This window comes from Mytilus trossulus, chromosome 1 (assembly GCF_036588685.1).
Source record: "Mytilus trossulus isolate FHL-02 chromosome 1, PNRI_Mtr1.1.1.hap1, whole genome shotgun sequence".
Lineage (NCBI taxonomy): Eukaryota > Metazoa > Mollusca > Bivalvia > Mytilida > Mytilidae > Mytilus > Mytilus trossulus.
This window is the reverse complement of record NC_086373.1, coordinates 43,713,370-43,739,052: the sequence shown is the minus strand read 5'-3', so window position 1 is coordinate 43,739,052 and position 25,683 is coordinate 43,713,370. Positions and strand designations below refer to the sequence as shown.

General features: G+C 31.1%; 1 protein-coding gene across 3 annotated transcripts; it reads left to right on the top strand.

Moving 5' to 3' along the window:
• The first annotated feature begins 1,499 nt into the window (after positions 1-1,499).
• On the top strand, positions 1,500-24,035 carry LOC134725096 (hydroxymethylglutaryl-CoA synthase 1-like). Of its 3 annotated transcripts, none has more exons than XM_063588651.1 (9): positions 1,500-1,568; positions 3,603-4,101; positions 7,612-7,737; positions 9,603-9,767; positions 10,726-10,882; positions 11,920-12,090; positions 14,108-14,340; positions 23,265-23,404; positions 23,920-24,035. In XM_063588651.1, exons 2-9 carry the CDS (start codon positions 3,675-3,677, stop codon positions 23,938-23,940), a joined length of 1,440 nt encoding a protein of 479 aa, XP_063444721.1. In that variant the 5' UTR covers positions 1,500-1,568; positions 3,603-3,674; the 3' UTR covers positions 23,941-24,035. The 3 variants fall into 3 exon arrangements, with proteins under 3 accessions (XP_063444721.1, XP_063444711.1, XP_063444700.1); XM_063588641.1 differs by having other exon boundaries at positions 1,517-1,606; XM_063588630.1 differs by lacking the exon at positions 1,500-1,568 and adding an exon at positions 1,996-2,017.
• Positions 24,036-25,683: the final 1,648 nt, after the last annotated feature.

The following is a 25,683-nucleotide window of genomic DNA, read 5'->3' as shown; positions in this document are numbered from 1 at the left end:
TCAATAGATATAAACAATTTATCAAAGTTGCATAAAAATTCATAACACGGCAATGTAAAATCTTAAATTTATAAAAATTGAAAGGGAGCTTACATCAATAGATATAAACAATTCACCAAAGTTTCATAGACATTGGTGAAAGCCTTTTTGAGTTATTGTCCGAAGTGTTAAAAATCCCCCTTTTTTATGAATAAAGCCCCATAAATTAAAAACTTAAAATCTGAAATTTATAAAAATTGAAAGGGAGCTTACATCAATACATATAAACAATTCACCAAATTTTCATGGTCATTGTCCGAAGTGTTGAAAATCCCCCTTTTTTATGAAAAAAGCCTCATAAATCCCAAACTTAAAATCTGAAATTAAAAAAAACCGAAAGGGAGCTTTCGTCAATAGATATAAACAATTCACTTAAGTTTCATGGAAATTGGTGAAAGTGTTTATGAGTTATTATCCGATTATAGTGTGGACGACGGACGGACGGACGGACAACGGCATACCATAATACGCCCCGTCTAAAAGACGACGGGCGTATAAAAATGAAAAAGACAAACAGGCAAACAATAGTACACATGACACAACATAGAAAACTAAAGAATAAGCAACACGAACTATAAACTACATATGTATACAAATCTTTTGTAATTTCGGTAATTTTTAAAAATTAGATTTGTCTCATTGAATGTTTTGTACAGGGACTTTCTATTAGTATAGAAAGTCCCTGTTTTGTATAACTGCAGAATTTACAGTGGCAAATACTTTTGCGATGTAGGCCTACCAGATAATTTTGATAGTAAATTAATTTACATTTTGTATCATTGACATCTACTCGGCCAAGCTAATATAGTTTTAGAAATAATGGTCTCAATTATTGTTTTGCAGACTTGCTTTATATCCAATTTCGAATATATTATGCGTAGTCAAAACAATTAACTCAATCTACCCCAAATAATCTTGTAGAAATAATTGTTATAACGTTAGATACCTAGATCTACAAGGGGTGGGGTACTATTTGGAATTATTAATTGTATGAAACACATAAATCTTTTGTTAGGGAGCTACCATTTGATTTTTATGGGGGGGGGGGGGTCTAGGATGAAATTTGAAAAAAATAGGAAGGACAGGAGTTTTGAGTAAAAAAAAAAGGCAGGATGAGCAACTTGGTAAAAAAAAAGGCAGGATGACAATTTGTGTAAAAAAAGTCAGGATAAACTATTAAAAAAAAAGGCAGGACCGAATAGAGTAAAAAATAAAAAGGCAGGACAGAGATTACAACTTAAAAAAAAAAGCAGGACAAAATTTTTCATCCTAGCCCCCCCATAAAAATCAAATGGTAGCTCCCTTATACACAAATTATATGATTTGTTATACACAAAGTATTTTATTTTATTGGAATTTTGATACACGTGACCGGTCATAAACCAATCATCGTAAAAAGGGCTGTTTGACTGGTGTACTGTTTTCGTTGCCATATCCGTATACAAACAGTATAGTATATTATTATGTTTACTTCCGGGTTCAATTTTAACCTCGTGGATGTTTATTTTAAAAGTCCAAAAATAACACAGGTAAAGAGAATTTGATCCTTTTAGCGTGTTATTTATCGGTAAGAATGATTTGGCATCATATTGTATCAAAAACATATCACATGAATTGACTTGACTATTGAGGTGAAGTCGACAAAAGCAGTCACATTTAATTTTAAGTTTATTACTCAGATATTATTACTGGAATTTGGATACTGAAATGTTAATGTAGATCCATGTAATTAGTAATTACATCATTTTTACATGCATTTAAAAGGAGTCCTTCATATAGATATAAAAGTGTAGTGTCAAATATTTACTATAAATGTTGTAGTAAAATTGGTGTTATTTAAAAATAAAATTAAAAAAACAGCTTGCATGAATATTTGAAATGACAAATTAGCTTCACCTTGAACATCAACTGATCTAGTGATTTCCTTGTATAGACCATGACCGACATTGGAGGGTTTTCAGAAAACTAAAGATAACAGGTTATAGATTAATGTTTGTTTGCAATGGTCTTGGTATCTTTTTTTACCCCTCAATAGATTCATATGTGTTTGAACTGATTGTTTGATTAAAAAATGAGCACAAGGTCACTGAAATGACATCAAATGTTTCTATAGTTTGTCAAAATTAACCCTAAAACACATTAAAATGGGAATATGTGAGCTTAGTTGTGACGTGCTACTTTGTAAATGGGATGTCTGACTAAGTTGTGAAAGTACTTTGGGCTAGTAAGATTTTACCTCATGTACATGTATCTGATATATGAAACAACAAAAACAACAACAACAGCCTGATTTATAATAAAATTAATTTTAGAAATTAAATATGTGGAGGGTAATGGGGTTGTTTCTAATTCATATTATTTGATTCATGATGATAAACAACTTTTCACCCGTTTTATTTAAGCATAATGAAGTAGGTAGAAATTGCGGCGAGGTTTTTAGCATGCATCAAATATTGGATAAATATATCTACATGTTTATATATACCTCACAGCTTTTCCTGAAAGCACAATATTTTATCTTGCAATTTTGACTATATGTTGTCCATTTTTAAAAATTTGCAGTAATGCACACAAAATTTCTTAATTAACAGTAATTCATAATGCTTATAAATGATTTAACTGCAGGAGTGTACTTATATTTTAACATTTTATATGTGCATTGTAAATGTCTGTTTAAGTGTATTTAGTTTATGTGCAATGTTTGATAACAATACATTTGTACAAATCTGGATTAATCAACAGATTTGTATTTAAATGAAAAAATATTGTTATTGTTGTGAACATTTAAAGAGTAAACTTAAAAAAGGATAAGTTACACAATGTTAACAGAAATAATTTATCCTGTTTATTATTATCTAATGATATTTACAAAATAATACAATAACAGGATTTAAGAGAACTGTATAACACCTGAACAAACAATATACATTTACTTATCAACAACTACGAACCTACTTGTCATATGAAGAAAAAAAGACAAGCAAAAAAAACTACACACATGTGCATGAAGTACATGTAGGGCTTGATTATTTTAGCCACACTTGGTAAAGTTTCAACTCAACAGGTTTTCATCCAGATACTATAAATTCAGAAATTATTGCGATGTATTTATTATTGCGAAAAATGTGACAGGGTTATAATTGCAATAATTAAAACTCCCATTTTATAATTTTGTATATGAATTAAACAGGATTTTCTCAATATCGCAAAAAATTAAAATTGTATTTTAGTCCATATTAAATGACAAAATCACAATAATAAATGCACACAAAAATTTCTGAATTTACAGTAATTTAGTTGTTAAGTTTACATTTCAGTAGGAAAATTGTCCTTTAACTTTATTGTTACATTCTAAAAAATATGAAATATATAAAGTGTATCTGTATTATCTCATTTTTTATCTCAGATTTTTAGTTAAAGGACTTTTCTGAATTGATTAAATTTTTCATTGTAAGATTCTTTGCTGTTTTTATTTTAAGTTATAATGGTCATAAATTCATATTTTTATGTAAACATAAAATTTATTCAATTTTGTTTAATTGAACAAATAATTCCTATTTCAGAAAAGTTTTGAAAGATGTTTAAGTACATGAAAAGTTAATTTGAGGTCAAATCTTTAACATATAACTTTGAGAATGGATCAGAACAATTGGCCTAAAGATGTAGGAATAGTCGCCATAGAAGTGTATTTCCCTTCCCAATATGTGGACCAGTCGGAACTGGAGACTTTTGATGGTGCATCAACAGGAAAATACACAATTGGACTTGGACAGTCCAAGATGGGGTTCTGTTCAGACAGGGAAGATATCAACTCACTCTGTCTTACAGTTGTTCAGACCTTAATTGAAAAGAACAATATTTCCTACAATGACATTGGACGTCTGGAGGTTGGTACAGAGACCATTATTGATAAATCTAAAAGTGTTAAAACAGTATTAATGCAGTTGTTTGAAACGAGTGGGAATCATGACATTGAAGGCATAGATACAACAAATGCTTGTTTTGGAGGAACTTCAGCTCTTTTTAATGCTATCAACTGGATAGAATCCAGTTCATGGGATGGTAAATATATATATGATAACTAGTAGTAGCTATAGACTCTTTTTTTAAACTTTGAATATTTTAAAATTGTCTTGGGTAATTTTAATTTCCTAGCATGTACATGTACATTTGTACAATGTATTACATGTACATGTATATGAGATGTAAATATAGCAAAATAACGCCAACTGACATAAGATATTTGCTCTGAATTTAATATAAGTGATTCTTCCCATCTTTTGCAGTACATTCAAAATTCTGTTGAAAATGATAATATTTGTTAATGGGGCAAACTGGTCAAAAATTTTGACAAACTGCTATAGAAAAACCCTTGCTAAATCCACAATAAAAACTTACAGGAAACCATCTGGCTGACTAGTACATGTATATGTATTACCACCAGTTATAAGCCTTTTAAACAACATATTTTGTACAAATTAAAATCTGATTACGAACTCAATATACAATTTTAAATGTAATTATTTATTAGATATAATGGGAAAAAAGATAAGCTTTAAATTTTTGGTACAGTATGCTATATAATAATGTCTTTTAACTGAAACAGTTTATAGAGCAGTATTGCCAATACCCTTTATGGATGAATAAGTTTGTTGTATTACTATACATAAATGTATTTGCTAATTACAACGGCCTCTTTTTGGCAGAAGTTCATTTATAAGGGGTATTAACCTTTATATAAACCTGATACATTTGTGTCAAAATTAAAAAAACTTTAAATTATATAAATATACATGTAGGTTATCACATTGATTCAAAAGGATTATCAGACTTATCCAATCGAGATGTATAGATTATTGGGTTTTCTACACATTGATATCGTAAAATATCAACCGCGAGCCACAATGTGAACCTTTTTGGTGAGTGAGCGTAGCGAACGAGCTAATAAGTTTCACATTGTGTTGAGCAGCTGATATTTTACAATATCTATACATAGAAAACCTGGTTATCTGTTTATCTTTCTATTAATGGTCTTTTTTTCTCTCCCTAAGACAGTTTTACGCTTGACGAAAGCAAGCATGATAACGTCTCCTTTCGCATTGTTACGTTGCTGATAATGCCTGGTCTCATTTTGAAGTCTTGATACGAGAATTACTGAGCGTCAAGGAGGGTGATATAGGCATAGGGAAGGATGATAAAGTCCGAGCCTCGACGAGGACTTTAAAATTTATAATTTAACTATCAAAATTGGATAAATCCTATAATCCATGTGTTGCTATGTAATAATCTGTTACTCTAATGATTAAAAGAAAAAATTTCTTCTTTTCTAAACCAAAATCCCCTTCGATTGCCTTTTACTTTCCATGAAGTTGTCAGTTTCATTAACACCTGTTAGAACAATTTGATCAATTCAGGGTGCTGAGAAAGGTTATGACCCTTTGACTCAGCCAATCATCTTCTGAGATCACTTGCAACCACACGTTGATTAACTTTTTTTATACAATTGGTTTGGAAAGGGATATATTACCATAGAATTAGAGAAATATGTATTTGTTTATTAAAATGAACATGACAAATATACCTGAGCATGTTATTAAAATGCTGCAATTTGATGTTTTGAGTTACACATTTATAATATACATGTAAAGTACATGTAGTATTAGGATTATTATATCATCAACCATGTACACTGCATGTAAAGACAGAGATCCAATCATCAAAAAAGAAGTTTCAATGGTGTTTTATTATTATGTTTTCAATTCATGCTTATTGATTGCTTATAAGTATAAGATATGCTCTGTAAAATTGTCACCATTTATCATATCATTGAACAGATGGAAATTGGATTGATTTTTTATACGCCCGTCATTTTTTAGACGGGGCGTATTATTGTATACCGTCGTCCGTCCGTCCGTCCGTCCGTCCGTCTGTCCGTCCGTCCGTCCGTCTGTCAGTCCATCTGTCTGTCGTCCACACTTCGGTCAATAACTCAAAAACACTTTCACCAATTTCCATGAAACTTTAGTGAATTGTTTATATCTATTGATGTAAGCTCCCTTTCAATTTTTATAAATTACAGATTTTACATTTCTGTGTTATGAATTTTTATGCTTAAAAAAGGGGTGATTTTCCAATTTTGAGACAATAACTAACACTTTCACAAAATTTTATGCAACTTTGATAAATTGTTTATATCTATTGACCTTAATAGTGCCATTTTCTTTGTGCATTTTTATTTATTATTTGGGGGGGGGGGTATTTGACAGGGCTCACACTATTTCTAGTTGATCATATAAATTCATTTAAAGCATAAAAGACAAGTTAAAAGACAGGGTTGGCAAAAACCCGGGTTTTATGAGTATTGCCCAGCCCAGTGGGAAATACTGGGAAAACCCGGGTTTTACCGGGTTTTAGTGGGTAATACTGGGCAATACTGGGTAATATCAAATACTTGTCTGAATTTTAAAGAGGACCCAGTGATAAACACAAATTTAATACTTTTAATAAGATATTTACACCCTATTTTGTTTGTTTAGCCTTTGTCTAGATTGGCAAACTGCAAATATAAAGCAAAAACAATTTTTTTTTCAAATAAATATAACTCCTATTAAGAATTAACAATTACATGTAAGAAAAATAACATTTAAATAATGTCACTAATTAATAATTATTTAGATTAGAACACAAATTTGTTTATGTAACAATAATCAGCCCTTATAATTCTATAAGTTTTATTGGCATGACCCCTTAGGGTGTTTATTTAGCAATACATGTATATGAATGTATGACAAATAAAATTAACAAGTCACTTAAACACTGCAATAAAATGCATGTTTCAAGGTTTGGATTATTAAAACAATGCTTGGTAATTAAAAAGGTATCTTTAAATGTACAAATCTTCTGTTCTGCCTACATATAGAATTAATAGAGAAGAGAATGAAATTGACATTTCAATCTTCTAGAAATGACTGTCAATGGTTATCTGTATAAAAAGTATATATTTAGCTGTTATATTATGAAACTGTACCAAGTCTTTACTATTTAGTGTTAAAATAAGCATAGAAAATCATATTGCCCAGTATTGCCCACTATTACCAATTTCTGGGAGAATTGCCCAGCCCGGGAAAACCCGGGTTTTCCCACCCGGGAATTCCCGGGCGGGTAATACTTTGCCAACCCTGTTAAAAGAGCAACGGGTGTATCATGCGCTAAAGCACAGCCCTTTATTCTTCTTCTATTTTCATAATTAAGCACATTGGAATTCATTATCACTTTGATTTAATTTCTCCCTAATACACAGAATATTCTGTACTATTTATTATTACATGTATTGTCTGTCAGGCTTTCCAATGTAAAATTATTTAAGGTTCTAATTACATGTACCGTACTCACCAAAGAAATATTAGAAAAAAAAATGTTTTTTGAAGACCTGTTATATTATATTTACAACCAATGATTATTGAAGTTTCTTCAAGATAAGGAAAAGAAGTCAAAATTAGATATTTGTGATATACATGTACTTATATAATTACAGTAGTATTATTCTGAGGCTTAAGATTATTATTATTTTAGGTCGTTATGCCATGGTTGTAGCAGGTGATATTGCAGTTTATGCCACAGGAAATGCTAGATGCACAGGTGGTGCTGGTGCAGTAGCTATGCTTTTGGGACCAAATGCTCCTCTGGTGTTTCATAGAGGTATCAGTATTTTAAATTGTGAAGGAAGTTAAGGATGTTTTTTCAACTACAAACTGTAGTATTAATGCAATTGTTTTATAATTTGCGATAGACACAAAAAAATCTAAAAAAATAAAAACCTGAACCACATATAGTAACACATATTTCGGTTTGTTTATAAACAATAGCATTTAGAGAAAATCTGACATGGGGGTAAAATTGTTTATCAAGTCGAGATCCATCTGCTCTAAAATTTTCAGATAAATTGGACAACTAGTTGTTGGGTTGTTGCCCCTGAATTGGTAATTTGAAGAAAATTTTGCCGCTTTTGGTTATTATCTTGAATATTATTATAGATAGAGATAAACTGTAAACAGCAATAATGTTCAGCAAAGTAAAATCTACAAAATAAGTCAATGACCAAAATGGTCAGATGACCTCTTAAGGAGTTAGACAGTTTTCACTTTGACCTCGACCTCATTTCATGGCTCAGTGAACAAGGTTAAGTTTTGGTGGTCAAGTCCATATCTCAGATACTATAAGCAATAGGGCTAGTATATTCGGTGTAAGGAAGGACTGTAAGGTGTACATGTCCAACTGGTAGGTGTCATCTGACCTTGATCTCATTTTCATGGTTGAGTGGTCAAAGTTAAGTTTTTGAGTTTGGGTCTTTTAATCTAATACTATAGGCCATAGGTCAACTATATTTGGTGTATGGAAATATTAAATGATCTATATGTCAGTCGTGCGGGTTTTATTTGACCTCAACCTCATTTTCACGGTTCATTGCTCATAGTTAAGTTTTTGTGTTTTGGTCTATTTTTCTTAAACTATAAGTAATAGGTCAACTATATTTGTTGTATGGAAGCATTGTTAGCTGTACATGTCTGCCTGGCATGGTTCATCTGACCTTGACCTCATTTTCATGGTTCATTGGTCTTTGTTAAGTTATCTTGGTTAATATTAAGTTTATGTGACAGTTTTGAATAAAGCTTTATACTTAGGACTATCAACATAATATCAATGATTAGTAAAGAAGGCGAGACATTTCAGCGTGTGCACTCTTGTTTGTAAATTTTTGTAATCTTTTACAAAAATCTTCTCCTCTGAAACTATTGAGCTAAATTTAACCAAACTTAGCCACAATCATTATTAGGGTATCTAGTTTAAAACATGTGTGCGGTGACCCAGCCAACCAACCAAGATGGCCGCCATGGCTAAAAACAGAACATAATGGTAAAATGTAGACTTTGGCTTATAACTCTGAAACCAAAGCATTTAGTGCAAATCTGACAAGGTTAAATTGTTATTCAATTCAATATATATATGCCCTGAAATTTTCAGACGAATTGGACAGAAGTGAAAATTAATTAAATATTAAGAGTAAATAAATATTATCAACAGGTTAGGAGAGGGATAAATAAAGTAAGAATTAGAAACAACATTACATACTTTTGTTCCACTAAAATTAAATTCAATAATTCCATTCTTTTAATGTTTTGTCTACAAACATAATCAAGTTGTTCAAATTCTGACACAAACTTGTGCTGAAGTATACCCTTCATTTTAAAACTTTGCACACTTGTCCCTTTAGCCTTAGCTAGAACACTGATTCCCTTATCTTGAGTATGATGAAATAACCTAGACCAGCTGTCTCTCTATAAATTTTTATTGATTTAAAAAAACCTTTACATAGAGGTAGTATACCAATGGCAGATGTCACCAACATAATTCAAGCTCGACATCATGAAGGGGAGATAATTAAGATTGATACAATGTAATCGAAATGCAGATTTTTTTTGTGGATTATCATTTCCTAAGATGTGTATAGATCTGCATTTTAATTTGAATCTGTTCTAATTACTAACTACAGTATATTTTTTCAGGAGTAAGAAGTATATACATGCAGCATGCGTATGATTTCTACAAACCAGACCTTTCATCAGAATATCCTGTTGTGGACGGGAAGTTATCTGTACAATGTTATGTTAATGCTTTAGACAAATGTTATCATATGTATAAGTCTAAAGCAAAGAAAATGGGCATTAGTGGTAAGTGCTATGTATATAAGTATGAATATGGTACATTTCACTAACACTAAATCATATTACAATGTAACAGTAGAGAACCTTAGGGTTATACATATCACCTTATGAATAATTTTTTTTAATGAGGGATGATAATGTCCCTTTTTCAATAAAAGTAAATAATCCAAATAAATACTCTGCCTCAAGATATGAGTATTATCCCTTGATTTTAAGACATTTATTTCACGTTGATTTTTCTGAAGAATTATAAAAAGTTCAATATGAATATTTTCACAGATAGAATAAATGTTTACTCTTATTGCAATTATTAATGTTTTATTTATTCTTTGATAAAGATTTGAAATCCTTTTGAATTTTGTTCCACAACTGTTACATGTTAAATCATTTTAGGTCCAGTTTTGCAAATCTCACATCTTCTCCCATTGATTAAAGCCTATGTAATCAATTGCACAAGATGAAATTGGAGATTCTAAAAAAATGTGTGTATTTATTTTTGCAAAACTTTTCAACTGACAGCTGTAATGCAAGTTGCACAAGTGCAATTTTGGTGTATTTTGATATTGGACGTACTAATAAATCACTAAAGAAATTTTGAGTTTTAATTGCAATGCTTCTTTATTACATATTTTATTTAATTTAAAACATCAATTCAGTTTCTACTTTTCTATGATTTGATGTAAAAGAAAATGAAAATAGTCTTACTTCTATGTCATTTGGTATCTAGTGGAGAGTTGTCTCATTGGCATTCATACCACATCTTATTTTTATATACAGGATATTTTTATGTCAAAATATAATCAAGTTTAGAAATGTTGTTTGTAAACTTTAGAGTAAGGTGCCATTGTTAATCATGCTAATGCTACTATTTGAATGTTATATTGTGTCCTTTGAAAAGTCTCAGTGATTTGTATTGTTGGTTGTCTCAAAACATTAACAAAAGTTTATGTATTTTCTATTTTAGACAATAAAAGTTTAGTGGATTCCATTGATAGTTTTATATTTCATTCTCCATACTGTAAACTTGTGCAGAAGTCCTTTGCCAGACTGATGTTAAATGACTTTTGGGATGACCCTGATCCAGATTTTACAAACAGATATTATGGCCTTGAAAAATATAGGTAATTATGAATTATCACAAAGGTTGCTTGTTTAGATTTGCTAGTTGTGCAATGAAGCAATTATACACCATAATTAATTGTTATTTTTGACTGCAAAAATATTATATGACTGCAAAAGTGCTCTTTATTTGTGGTTCCAATTTGCAACTTTTCTGCTACCCATTTGGTTTTTTTTACAGGGGATAAAAATGGGATTTATATTTTAACAATTGTATTAGCAGGATAGGACAAAATGATATAGTGAAAGCATGATACACTAATTTTAAATTCATGAAATAAGAAATAAGGAAATTATAATAGAGCTTAACCCCATTGGTAAGTCCTGGTATATGAAATTATAACTTAAAGAATTGGGTATGCTTATAATTTAAATCAAACTGTACAGTAAGATTTGTTTTAGGGTAAGGATTTCTCTATTGTGAGTATGAGGTTACACCTCTTTATTAATTTGAAATGCTTGTACAGCTTTTAGCAGGTGTCTTGTATGTTTTACCTTTGTCAGCATTTGTAATGCTATTGATAACAGTTTTGGCATAAATGTATGTCTATTGGGTGCACATTGCAATGTGTTATTTCCTCTTAGAAATCAGAAAATATACATTTGTGTCGGTATGGTAGAAGCTTCACAAAGTGTTTTATTAGAAGGAAAAGTGTAAAAATAAAATTCTGCTGAAGGTTATATTTATAATGAAATATGTATTTACACAGATGGATTATCCTCATTGCATGACTTGTCCCTGCTTACAATGTATATACTAAATATATGTAGTGTTTATTTTCCATCTCACGTTCTAAAATGCAAAAAATTATCACATTGTGAGTACTGTGAAAACAGGATACGTTATATTTAAATTCATTCAGCTACTGCAAACCTGAATGCCCATTCATTTTGACATGCAATCAGTGGAATCATTAGTTTGTATTAATGAAAGTGAAATATCCTTCACATGAAAAAAGACACAATACAAAAAGTCATGTGTGTATAAAAAAAAATCAAAAGATATAAATTTCATGAAAATTATTATTTCTTTTCACAGAGATGTAACCCCTGAAAACTCTATATTTAATAAAGACTTGGAGAAAGATTTTATGTCATCTAGTCAAGACTTGTTTGAGAAGAAAACAAAACCATCCTTATTGCTGGCAAACCAAGTAGGAAACATGTACACATCCTCAGTGTATGGAGGACTGGTGTCCTATATTTTAAGGTATTGAGTTTTTATATGTATTTGTATGCATGTTTTAGTATATTCCTCCCTTTCCTCCATAGTGACGCCTATTGACGCCACCCCCTTTACTCCATAATGACGCCTTTTGACGCTTGTGTAGTACCTCAGTTAAAACGCTTTGACTACAAAGTGTCTGCAATAGACTTAATAAAATTTGTATCCAATATGAAAAGGAATATTATAGGAATATCCGACTTTAATTTATTTGATGAAATATTTGTTTTTTGCAATGCATTAATACTTTAAAGCACATTTACAGCATTATATTGAAAAATCCTATGCGAATCAAGTATGCCAAAAAAAAAATTCAATGGAGGAAAGGGTTAACCAACAGATCTTTTTCTTTAAAAAATTGTTTCATTCACATTCTGATTTGGCAATATATATTTTAGAAAAATTCAGTATTTTGATAGATATATTATAGAGAAAATAATCTCTTATGATATTTAAAAAGAGAGTCAAAAGATCTACTAAAGAGACATTCAAACTCATCAAAGTCGAAAAATAAAGTGACAAACACCATGGCTAAAAAAGAAAATGACAGACAAACAACAGTACGGTACACAAAACACAACATATAACTACAGACTGATCAAAACAAACTCCACCTAAATAATACTTCTTTCTAAGGTGCTCTGGAGAGGAAAGCTAATCCTGCTTCACATGTGGCACCTGTTGTCTTGCTCATGTTAGTACAAAACCAGGAATAAGTCTTATTCAGTAGGTCTCAATCAGGGAAAGGTGTACCAAATTATTAAAGTCCTATGACTTATTCCATAGAGTACATGTGTTGTCATAATTCAGAATATAGTAGTTCCATGTAGACTTTAAATCTGATTTTAAGTGTTTCCAGGATTGTTAACTTACACTCTCTGCTAACTTCCATCTTTAAATGATTAATCTGTTGGTGGCTTACTGCATGCATGATTTATATCATCAATCAACATATTTTCCTCATCAACTGACAATTCAAATCTGACAATTAAAACATTTCATCAATTGTTGAATTTCTTTTTTTATAAATTTTTTCTTTTCATTTGATAGTTTTTATTTGTATATTGAATTATAAATGTAACATTATCTATTAATGGGGAAAAGAAAAGATTATTAGCCTTAAACATGATTAAATTCCATTTTCTTTATTATGCCCCACCTACGATAGGATAGGGGCATTATGTTTTCTGGTCTGTGCATCCGTCTGTTCGTTTATCTGTTCGTCCATCTGTCGGTCTGTCTGTCCCGATTCAGGTTAAAGTTTTTGGTCAAGGTAATTTTTGATGAAGTTGAAGTCCAATCAACTTGAAACTTAGTATACATGTTCCCTATGATATGATCTTTCTAATTTTAATGCAAAATTAGAGTTTATACTCCAATTTCAATGTCCACTTAACATAAAAAATTATAGTGACAGTGGAGCAAAAGTGTACTATGGACACATTCTTGTTTTTCTTGAAATTTGTGAACCTTTTGAATCCTTTTTCCTGATTTCATATGTGGCACTACCTTTGCCCTTTTTATATTTTGGTTGAAAATGAAGAATCTGGTATCATGTATAAGAATATTCACAGGGAAAGGATTGCAATAATGTTAATTTTTCAGAAAACAATCATAAAATTTGCAGAATTCTGAGGAGAAAAAATACATTTATAATGAAAGTAACCTTCATTTATGATGTCTCAAAGACATCACATTTTATTTTAAACTGAAACACATTTAAATTAGACTTCACAACATTGTGCTTTTGAAAAGATTCAGATTTTTGTTCCTCAAAATTATGAGTTAGTTAACAAACTCCTTTGACAAAAGTCTGCGGTAGTCTACATTAGAAATAAATGAAACAAATAGAATAATAGAATAAGTCAATAATCATAAGATGTAGTTGTGTTTTTACAAATTTTTCATGTGGATCTGATAGTTTTTGGAGTTATTTCCCTTTTGTACTTCACAAGATACACAAAATAAATTGATCAATGTCTTAATTGTTTATTTTTTGCAGTCATACACTGGAAGAATTACAAGGAAAGAGGATTGTTTTATTTTCATATGGATCTGGTCTAGCATCAGCCATGTTTTCTCTTCATTTTACAAAGGAGGACAAAATGATATCTGCATTACAACAATTAAAAGACAATGTTTCTCATGTAAAATCCTATCTGGAAAAAAGGACAAAATGTTCACCAGAAACCTTTTCACAGATGATGAAATTGCGAGAAGAAACTCATAATTCAGGTATTAAAGCATAAAATATTTGTTTTAAATTTTCATCATTTATAATTTGTACCTGATTGTCAAGTCTGTTGTCTTGAGAGTGAGACATAGTGATATAAATTTCTGTCAGTGCATTATTATTTAGGTTTAGTCTGTAGTAGGGCTTCCAAAACATATTTGAGCCAGCCGGACATTTTATATCTGATCCCGATTTTAAGCCCTTAAGACGAAGTCACAAAAGGCAATTATGGTAATCAGATGGACATCCCAAGGATTGACATTAAATATATAAAAAAAGGACATTAAACTTTACTTTGATATGAATTTGATGTTCTGGAGTTAACTGTTAATTGGTAGTGCATCATTCGAAGTGTGCACATCAGCGTGCTCATATCTGCCTTAGACTCTTTATTTGTGCAAAATGAGGTTGTCATAAACTTTACTTTCCTTTTTAAAATCACATTTTCCTTATACCGGATGTTGACTTGACAATGGTAAAACATGGACCAAAAATGGATAAAATCTGTGTATGTTTACAAAGCACGACTGAGTGGAGAAGCTCTTTCCACCTTATTTCTTGGACAAAATACTTAATAGAATGTTAGATACAGATATCAATGATAATTTAAGCATTTTTGAAGAAATGTAGGATGCATAATTAAATTTCCCACCTGAGCACATGCGCACACATGTTCTAGTTTGTACAATGTAGTTCTAACGCTTTTTCATTCAAAACCTTTTTAAATTTTTCATAGAATCATGTTTATAAACGTATTTACAATATTTTTAATCTTTGAGAATAAATCAATTAGCTACTGCTGAAATGTAATAAAATAACTTTGAATAGACCGATCAATTTATACAATCCCGATGACAGGTACTGAAAATAGTTTACCTGTTTTACAGATTTCAGCTGTCCAACAACTAATTAGCCTTGATTAAAATTAAAAAGTATTGAAGTAGGGGTTGTTTTGATACATGTAGTAGTCAATCATCCTGTCACTTTTATGACCGGAAATGTGTAGGTTGGGTAAAAAAGATTGTGAATTATGTTAAAAAGCCTTGAAAACTAAAAAGTAGATGACCGCTTCATTCTTTGCTCTAAAAGTTAAAGTTTTTTCAGACGTCAATAAATTTGTCAAACATTTATGGAATATTATGAAATTTAGACAGAAATCTTTTAATGATCATCAAAGGGCAGCATAGGGAGCAATAGTTTGATTTTTGTTGAGCCTACATTTATTGTCAGCAGTGGCGTCCACAAATATTTACCCTATGGTTAAAGTTTTAAAAAATTAATTACTTTCTTAAAGTTACCTGGGTTTCTACCAGACTTGGACAGAGGCTTTTTTATGATCATAAGACAATGTGCAGAAGTAAATTTTGTAAAAAAAAAAAAAAAAAAATTCCATAGTTTACTTATAAATTGACTTTTCTGCCAGGAAATTCACTCTGTGGTTAAAAGAGTTTAAAATTTAATAACTTTCTTAGACTAGCCTGGATTTGTACCAAACATGGACAGAAGCTTGTTTGTGATCAAAAGCTAGTATCTAGCAGGAAACTTTGTACAAATGTTGTTCCTGGTTTTCAACGTTTTACTTATTAATGGACTTAATTTTTCTTCCAGTTTGTATTACAAACAGAGCAGTTAAACATTTTAAATCATTTGTTAGATTCCTGAATTTTTACCAAACTTGGACAGAAGCTTCTTACAATCAAAAGATAGTATTAAAAGGAATATTTTTATCAAATTTTTTCCTCATTTTTGATGAGCCTGCAACTACCAACAAAAATAGGTTAGACACTGGGTTCCACAGAACACTTACACATTTTTAATATCCATAATTTACTGATAGAAAGACTTAGTCTTTCTTTGCAGTTGGCATTTAGATACAGTCTGGTTATTTTATTTAGACATATAACTTTAAGAAGTAATGTCTGAAGCAAAATTATTAAGTTTTTCAGACATCTAAAACTTAGTCAAACCTTCATGGAATTTGTATTACTCTGGGACGGAAGCTTTTTAATAGTAGAAGACAGAATCCAGAGTATTTTCAATTTCTTCATTTATCTGTATTAAATATACATTAACTAAGTTTTTATGGAAGCAAATTATTAGATACAGACTTTGGTTATAAACAAAATAGTTCAAAATAATGAAATGAAATCCTAATGCAACAACATTTATAACCTTAATAAAAATTTATATGAAATCAAAATATCAACTTTACACTGATATACTGGATTCACCAGTAGACAGACAAGACAAAGGATCCTTAGAACCCTTACAGCCAATTTCATTGAGTGTATAGCTAAAAGTAATATCTTTGGTTAGCTTGCTTGCTAGCTGAACCGTTAAGTCATTATTAGGTTATGTAAACTACCCTCCTTAGAGTAGACTAGTCCGACTGATAACCAATCTATCTGTCTGTAGGACTAGGTTACTTCGAAAGGAGGGTAGTATACCTTACCTAATAATGACTTCACGGTTCAGCTAGCAAGCAAGCTTACCAAAGATATTCCCGCTTATTAAGCTACACTCTCAATGAAATTGAGTGTAACACAATCTTTGTTTAAGGGCATACGATACAGTTTTGAACCTGTATTTACAAATTACTGAAAATTTGCATATAGGCTATTTTTGACCTGATTAAATCAAATATATAATAAAAAATGTACCTTCATCTGCTACTTTTTGAATAAAATGAGGTCGAAATTTGGTATATTTGCTCAAAACTCAGATTTGTGTCCATATTTTCTTTTTCGAAAGAAAGGCATAACTTTTTTGTTTTAAAAGATAAACACAAATTGTTTTTTGTTAAATAATCGGTAATTTCTGTATTTTATAAGTATCATTACAAATTATGCAATTTTTATTCAGGAATTATTCATATTTACCTAATGTTCATGAATAGAGGAAAAAACGTCAATTTTTGCTGTATGTTTATCAAAAATTTTTTTTTTTCGCTATTAACAGTTTTATAAAATTTGGCTCACATACTCTCCTTGCAAAATCACTGGGGTAAAGCTGATTACCGGAACTGCATTCACGGTCATCCCAAGATGTCGGACGAAAAATTAGGTCAGTTTCTGTATTATCTGTTTAAGTGTTTCTATATCATTTTCATTACATATCATACATTGAAACGATGTAAATTTATAAAAGAATCACTCGGAAATCACTAATTACTTCCGAGAAATGTGCATGCAACGGGAAATTCGATTTGAAAAAATCGCTCAGATGACTGTAAATCACAATCGAGATGACCGTAACAGAATCAGCGTTTCATAACAAGGGTGACCGTAATTACTTTTAAGATTACCGTAATTTGTAAATGATGACCATAACTTTTAAAGGATGACCCTCAATTCTAAGAAACATCCGTATTTATATAACAACCTTTTTGTATCAAATGATTAATCGTGTTGGTATAAACATATTAATATGAGAGTATTATCCTATAGGTAGAAGAAAATAAGTCGTGCTTCAAATGCAAAGATTACCATAATATGTATCTTTTTTACAGTAGAGGGTTTAAGTTTTAAAATGACTTTACAAAATGACATGCTACAAAAGCGCGATAAATTGACACCTCACAAGTATAATGAAAAAAAATGCGGTGCACAGCCTCCAACTGCTCGACAGAAGATTTTTTTTATTTCTGGGATTCCTTTTTATGACATATAATAAATACATATTTTTTAAAATTTCAATGCATGTAAACCCATTGATATTATATAGTCTTCCATTTTGTCGTGCAAATAAAATAACAGAAATATTTAGAAAACATTATACGACTAAACTAGTGAAGGTAAGCTCCAGCAAAGTAGATCCTTAAAATAGTCTTACAACTACAAGTACGAATAGCGTATCACAAGGCGGAACGTTGTCAATTTGTATATACACAGAAATGTTATTCATACCGTGAGTCAGGATTCTACTTCTTCAAAATTGTCTCCCCATTACGCCAGTTCATGCTCACAATCGTAGAAATGGAAGCCATTGTAGGGATGACGCTCTGCCAATTTTACTCTTGAAAACTGATAAATTTATACATATGATAGTACCATTGCGATCGATCGTTATATATCAGTTATATCTTAAAAGACAAATGTATCTACTAGCTAATGAGCATCAGTTAATGATCTTGTCTGCATTGATTCAACTTAAAAATATTGTCTGTTCGGATGTCAGGTGGAATTTTGAAAAATTCTTAAGCATTTAAAAAAATTCTAATTAAATATTTCGTGCTGTGGAAGGGTCGACTAAACATTTTCAGTTGTTGAAGATTATAAACCCTAGTTATCACACACAAGAAAGTCATATTTTTTCGAAGATATCCATTTTCATCATCCAAATTAAAAGACTGACGTCAAGTACGTTTAGAAAAAAATAGCTATTCGAACACACCTACTCTGTTTTTGTGATTCATTAGATAGGTATTTCACTTGACCGATATATTTCATCTTTTCGTACTGTGATTTTTTGACGTTATAAAATCAACCTGTAGCTTTGATATATAAAAATGATAGAATATGAAGTGAGATGCTATATCAAATACTCTTGCTTTGTAAGACAAAATATACACCAAACATGCCCTAACATAAAAAGGTGCACTCGACTTTCTCTTTCCGATACAATCGTTACCTATTTTGGGGAATTTTTTCATGATTCACAAAATGGAAGGGCAGACATGAACATTTTTGAACTAAAATATTGATATGTTCTCCGTCCGTGGTAAAAAAATAAAAATAAATCAGATTATGCATTTTCTACATCCAATTTATAGATACACATGTCGTCGACTTGATATTTTATTGTTTTGCATTACTATGTAATAGATACATTGAAAACTTATGCAAATGGTGTTTTTAAAATAAAACACTTCGTAATTGAGAAGAAAATTGTCTTTTTATTTGTTTCTATTAACTTTTTAAAATTTTGTTACTATATCAAACATTACAGTAAACATTTATCGCTTTCTCAAAAAACAAAGAGCTTCCATTCTTTTGTTCTATTTCAAAAGTGTCTCCGCCTGCATATATCAAGACAAATTAAGATTTTGATATGCTTCCTCTGAAACCATACACATGGACTCGATTACCAAATATTCGTATGTATTATTAATGTTTTTAATGCTCCATTTATTGGCATTAAGTTTTTCTTGTCTGTGCAGATGTTCGTCCGTTGGTCTGTTTGTTTGTCCGTTTGTCCAGCTTAGAGTTAAATAAAATTGAAACTTAGTACACAATTTACCTATGGTATGATCTTTTTAATTATAATGCCAAATAACAGTTTTATCCCATTTTCACAGTCCACAAAACATAGAAAATGATAGTGTAGATGAGGCATCCGTGTACTAGGGACAAATTCATATTTCTTCAAATTTTCGTCGTATCGCTGTCAATTTGTGTTAAAATTTTAACGTCGTTTTCAATAAATATTTCATTGTTAACGAGAAATATGCAAATTAACTATCATTGTCATAAATCCAAAATATGGCCAATTATATTATAGTTTAAAAAAAGAAATGTATGAAACATATTTATATCCGTTAACCGAGTCCGAATTGAGATCGACAAACTCAACAAAAAAGCTTTGAATACAATACGGATATTTCTTAGAATTGATGGTCATTCTATAAAAGTTACGGTCGTCCTACATAAATTACAGTCAGTCTTTACAAATTACGGTCATCCTTTACAAGTTACAGTCATCTTTTTACCAATCACGGTCATCCTTGTTTTATGTTACGGTCATCTTGAAAATATTTTGATAATGATTTACGGTCATCTTAAAGATTTTTTCAAATCGAATTTCCCGTTTCATGCACATTTCTCGGAAGTAATTAGTGATTTCCAAGTGATTCTTTTATAAATTTACATCGTTTCAATGTATGATTTGTAAAGAAAATGATATAGAAACACTTTAACAGACAATACAGAAACTGACCTAATTTTTCGTCCGTCATCTTGGGATGACCGTGAATGCAGTTACGGTCATCAGCTTTACCCCAGTGAAAATGAAACTAATTACTGTTTTAAAAAATAGGGGTCCATGAACTCATTTTCAAATTAAATCAGTTTGAATGATAAAAATCAGTCGAAAAATGCATCTTTTCCCGATAAGTCGCCATTTGACGTCGCGAAAATAACATTTTACGTTAGCAACGTCATTACCTCCCCCTGTAACTGAATTGTATGCCCTTAAGATAAACTATGATTGATTGGTGATTGCTTTATGCTGCATCAGCACAAAAAGTCTATATTAGACATGGAGAGATAAACTGTTAAAAGTAACACCATATTTTCCTGAATTCATCTTTTTGTTTTTATCATCAATAAGTCAAGAAAAATCCATAAAGTTTCTTTTTTTGGCATAAAATGTTCTTTGAGATGTTCCACCTATATTTGAAAGGATATTAGGATCAAGTGCTTGATAACACTTCAGGCATATATACACTTTTGAAGTAAACATTTAAATAGATTTATTTTACATATTAGTCATTGACTTTTATCATATTTAATTTTTCCTAAAGCCTTCAACAAAATATAGTTACAGCCTAGCTTGTAACCTTTTATGAAGGTGGATAAACACACCTATATTGACCTATCTAGTTATCAGTAGATATACGAAAGATGGTTTCCCCCAGTTTCAGAAAGTAAACACTTCACAAAAAGTTGTTTTATTTACATGTACTATTAATTAATATAATACATTGAGCATATCAACAGATAGTGTCACTGAAATTATTTTTGGAGAGTTGACCAAATGGTGACCTTTTCATTAAATAAATGTATGATGGGGGAAGGACCTTTATCAGGACTCAAGGATCGGGTGTTTTAAGCTCGGTATTTCAGAAATTCTTTTTTTTAAATGTCTGGATGGTCTTTGGTGGGTTGGGTTTTTTTTAAATCGTGACCTCGTGATTTCATGTTTTTAAGTCTGGGATTTCCGAATCAGGACCTCTCCTACCCCAATATGTATGTTATTCATTAGTAACCCATTTTTAGCTCACCTGGCCCACAGGGCCAAGTGAGCTTTTCTCATTACTTGGCGTCCCGGGCCTGCGTCTGGCGTCGTCCGGCGTCTGGCGTCGTCCGGCGTCCGGCGTTAACTTTTACAAAAATCTTCACCTCTGAAACTACTTGGCCAAATTTAACCAAACTTGGCCACAACCATCATTGGGGTATCTAGTTTAAAAATTGTGTCCGGTGACCCCGCCAACTAACCAAGATGGCTGCCATGGCTTTAAATAGAACATAGGGGTAAAATGCAGTTTTGGCTTATAACTCAAAAACCAAAGCATTTAGAGCAAATCTGACAGGGTAATATTGTTAATCAGGTTAAGATCTATCTGCCCTGAAATTTTCAGATGAATCTGACATTCCGTTGTTAGGTTGCTGCCCCTGAATTGGTAATTTAAAGGAAATTATGTTGTTTTTGGTTATTATCTTGAATATTATTTTAGATAGAGATAAACTGTAAACAGCAATAATGTTCAGCAAAGTAAGATCTACAAATAAGTCAGCATGACCAAAATGGTCAGTTGACCACTTTAGGAGTTATTGCCCTTTATAGTCAATTTTTAACCATTTTTCGTAAATCTTAGTTATCTTTTAGAAAAATCTTCTCCTCTGTTACTGCTGGGCCAAATTATTTGTTACTTGGCCACAATCATCATTGGGGTATCTAGTTTAAAAATTGTGTCCGGTGACCCGGCAAACCAACCAAGATGGCTACCATGTCTAAAAACACAACATAGGGGTAAAATGCAGTTTTTGGCTTATAACTCAAAAACCAAAGCATTTAGAGCAAATCTGACAGGGTGTTAAATTGTTTATCAGGTGAAGATCTATCTGCCCTGAAATTTTCAGATGAATTAGACAACCTGTTTTTGGGTTGCTGCCCCTGAATTGGTAATTTTAAGGAAATTTTGCTGATTTTGGTTATTATATTGAATATTATTATAGTTAAAGGTAAACTGTAAACAGCAATAATGTTCAGTAAAGTAAGATCTACAAATAAGTCAACATGACCGAAATGGTCAATTGACCCCTGTAGGAGTTATTGACCTTTGTAGTCAATTTTCAATCTGCTTCCTTTGTTTATTATTCACATAGACCAAGGTGAGCGACACAGGCTCTTTAGAGCCTCTAGTAAAAATCACATGCACACACATTAGCACAGTTGTTTTCAGATTTTTATGACAGCGGGTAAAAATAAAAAGCTTTCTTCAACATGTTGACAAATGTTACATCAGAACAACGTCCTTCAGTTTTCTGTAATTTAAATAAATTTTACTGCTCTTTTTTTTTCTCTGATGTAGTTGTACTATAACACTCTTCAGTAATCTAGAAAAATTAACCACAAACACTTTAAGTTATGGAGGCAGTCCTTCCATTTGTATAATAAAGACCATTTTGGTCAAATTCATTGTTAACAAGAGAAGCTTAAGATTCCAAAGCATATTCAAACTAACACCTCATTAAAAAGCAAAAAAAAAAACAATGTATCTATTTTTATAATGGATTTTAGGAATTCACACAAATATGATAGGACCCATTGCCTGTAGTAATATTCCTTCCCCATGGTTTATTTCTATACCTCAATGCTCATTTCCAGCTCCTCTAAAAAGATTAAAATATTGTTCAATGGTTAAGATATTATGCCACTAAATGAACATTATCCCCTTGTTAAATTTTTTTCTGTGCAGGCATGCAGTCATTAGCAATATTACTAGTAATGAAAAAATAGTGAAAAATATTGGATGATATTCTGTTGTAACTTTGTATTGCAGTGAAGCAGTTCTACTGCAAAACAAGGGAAACAATCTGCTTCAAATTTCTAAGTATCAAAAATCATGATTCCTGGAAAAGTTTCTGAAAAGAGCTTTGGTTAATGATTGTATATTTGTAATAATTTAGTGATTTATTACTAACAGCTCCCTACACACCAGTTCAGTCTACAGACCATTTGTTCCCTGGTACCTGGTACCTGACAGAAATAGACAGTAAACACAGGAGAACCTACAAACGTAAACAAACAGTACCTAATGGTAACATTTGTGAGGAAGAAACACAAGTAAGCACATACATAACTTGTTCTTATTTTAACAGCGGTGACCTTATATTGTTATGCTTTAATTTTATAATTATAGTTTTAATTGGTTGAGAAAAGAGGGTACAGAGTGGATATGTATGTGACAACATACAAAGGATAAACCTTCTCATCTTGACAATAACTGAAAGTTTTGCTGGAATGAACCACAAAATCCACATCTTCTAATACTAATAGATTATAAGATTGACTTAATTTGTACTCATTGATCCTCAAAAAATAAATGCATCTAAGGGAAATCCCAGAATTCACATATAGCTTGATAACCAACAGGAAAAGAAAAAATTACAGTGTTAATATTTTAAAGTGGTGTAAAATCTTAGATAATTCAAACTTAAAGTTATGCACATGATTCTTAAATCTGACAAATGGTATCAAATATCTTAGCCTTAGTTTTTAAGTGAAAAGATACAAATTTTATTATTTTTGTTATGGAGCTTTACATAACTTCACTGAAACTACTTACTTTATTTTTGAAGGTAGCCAAAGGCATAAGATGACATAAAGATCCATGGCGTTTTAAAGAAATTCATGACCTGCTGTGATAACCAAAAATGAATTACAAACAAATTATAATAAAATACCCTATGCTTAATAGAGATTTAATTATTCTTTTTAGACATAGTCTGTCTCCTATACTGTCTATTTTAGCCAAATAGCCTGTTGCCATCACTTTGTATTCTTTGATAGACAGTCATTTGTTTTTCAGTCATTTCAAGAGTTAAAGTCCTTGATTTTTAGCTCACTTGGCCCTTTTTATATGCCTGTCAAAATTTTGACGGGACGTAAATTTTGACAGAACGTATTATGGTATACAAATGTCCGCCATCCGTCCGTCTGTCTGTCCGGCGCAAACATGTTGCACGGTAACTTGAGAACGACTTATCCAAATTTCATGAAACTTTACATAATTGTTTCTTATGATGGTCAAATGATCTGTATACTTTTTGGTGAAAATAAGATTAAAACTTTTTGAGTTACAGCACTTTGTAACTAAAACAGGGGGGTGTTTTTTTTCACATGTCGCACCGTATCTCAAAAAACAATTCTTGATTATGGCTTAAAACTTTTAACACTTCTTAGTTATATTAATCTTAATATTTGTATACTTTTTGGTGATGATTCAAAATTTTATTTTTGAGTTATTAAGTATTTTGTAAAAAAGGGGGAGGGTTTTTTTTACATGTCGCACCATATCTCAAAAACGATTTATGATTATTGCTTAAAACTTTACACATGTCTTTGTTATATTAATTTGAAGATCTGTATACTTTTTGGTGATGATTCAAAATTTCATTTTTGAGTTATTGAGTATTTTGTAAAAAGGGGGAGGGCTTTTTTACATGTCGCACCATATCTCAACTATGATTTATTATTATTGCTTAAAACTTTACACATGTCTTTTTTATATTAATCTGAAGATCTGTATACTTTTTGGTGATGATTCAAAATTTCATTTTTGAGTTATTGAGTATTTTGTTAAACAGGGGAGGTTTTTTTACATGTCACGCCGTATCTCAAAAATAATTTATGATTATTGCTTAAAACTTTACACACTTCTTTGTTATATTAATCTAAAGATCTGTATACTTTTTGGTTTTGATTCAAAATTTTAGTTTAGTGATATTTAGTTTTAAAAAAAAACAGGGTTGGGGGGGGGTTTCACATGTCCCACCGTGTCTCAAAAACAATATATGGTTATTGTTTAAAACTTTCTCAGAAACTATTTATGATTATTGCATAAAACTTCCATACAAGATGTCGGGCGTATCATGTGCTCATGGCGCAGCTGTTTATTTTCTCATCACTTGGCGTCTGTGGCATATCGTTGTCGTCGTTAACTTTTTACATTTTGAACTTCTTCTAGAGAACCACTAAATTGAATGAAACCAAACATAGCATGAATGTTCCTTATGAGGTGCTGACCAAGTGTTGTTACTTTGTAGCCGATCCATCATCCAAAATGGTCGCTAGCGGGGGACTTAGTTTAACATAGGACCTTATGGGAAATGCATACAAATGACTTCTTTAAGAGAACCACTTAATGGAATGAAACCAAACATAGCATGAATGTTCCTTATGAGGTGCTGACCAAGTGTTGTTACTTTGTAGCCGATCCATCATCCTAGTTGGTTGCCGGCGGGGGACTTAGTTTAACATAGGACCTTATAGGAAATGCATACAAACGACTTCTTCTAGAGAACCACTGAATGGAATGAAATTAAACATAGCATGAATTTTCC

What these genes read in the sequence shown, in the direction of transcription:
- LOC134725096 (XM_063588651.1), top strand. Translation starts at nt 3,675, where the DNA reads ATGGATCAGAACAATTGGCCTAAAGATGTAGGAATAGTCGCCATAGAA. An exon ending in TCCTCTGGTGTTTCATAGAG is followed by an intron (nt 7,738 to 9,602) that starts GTATCAGTATTT and finishes ATATTTTTTCAG; the next exon opens with GAGTAAGAAGTATATACATG. An exon ending in TATGGCCTTGAAAAATATAG is followed by an intron (nt 10,883 to 11,919) that starts GTAATTATGAAT and finishes TTCTTTTCACAG; the next exon opens with AGATGTAACCCCTGAAAACT.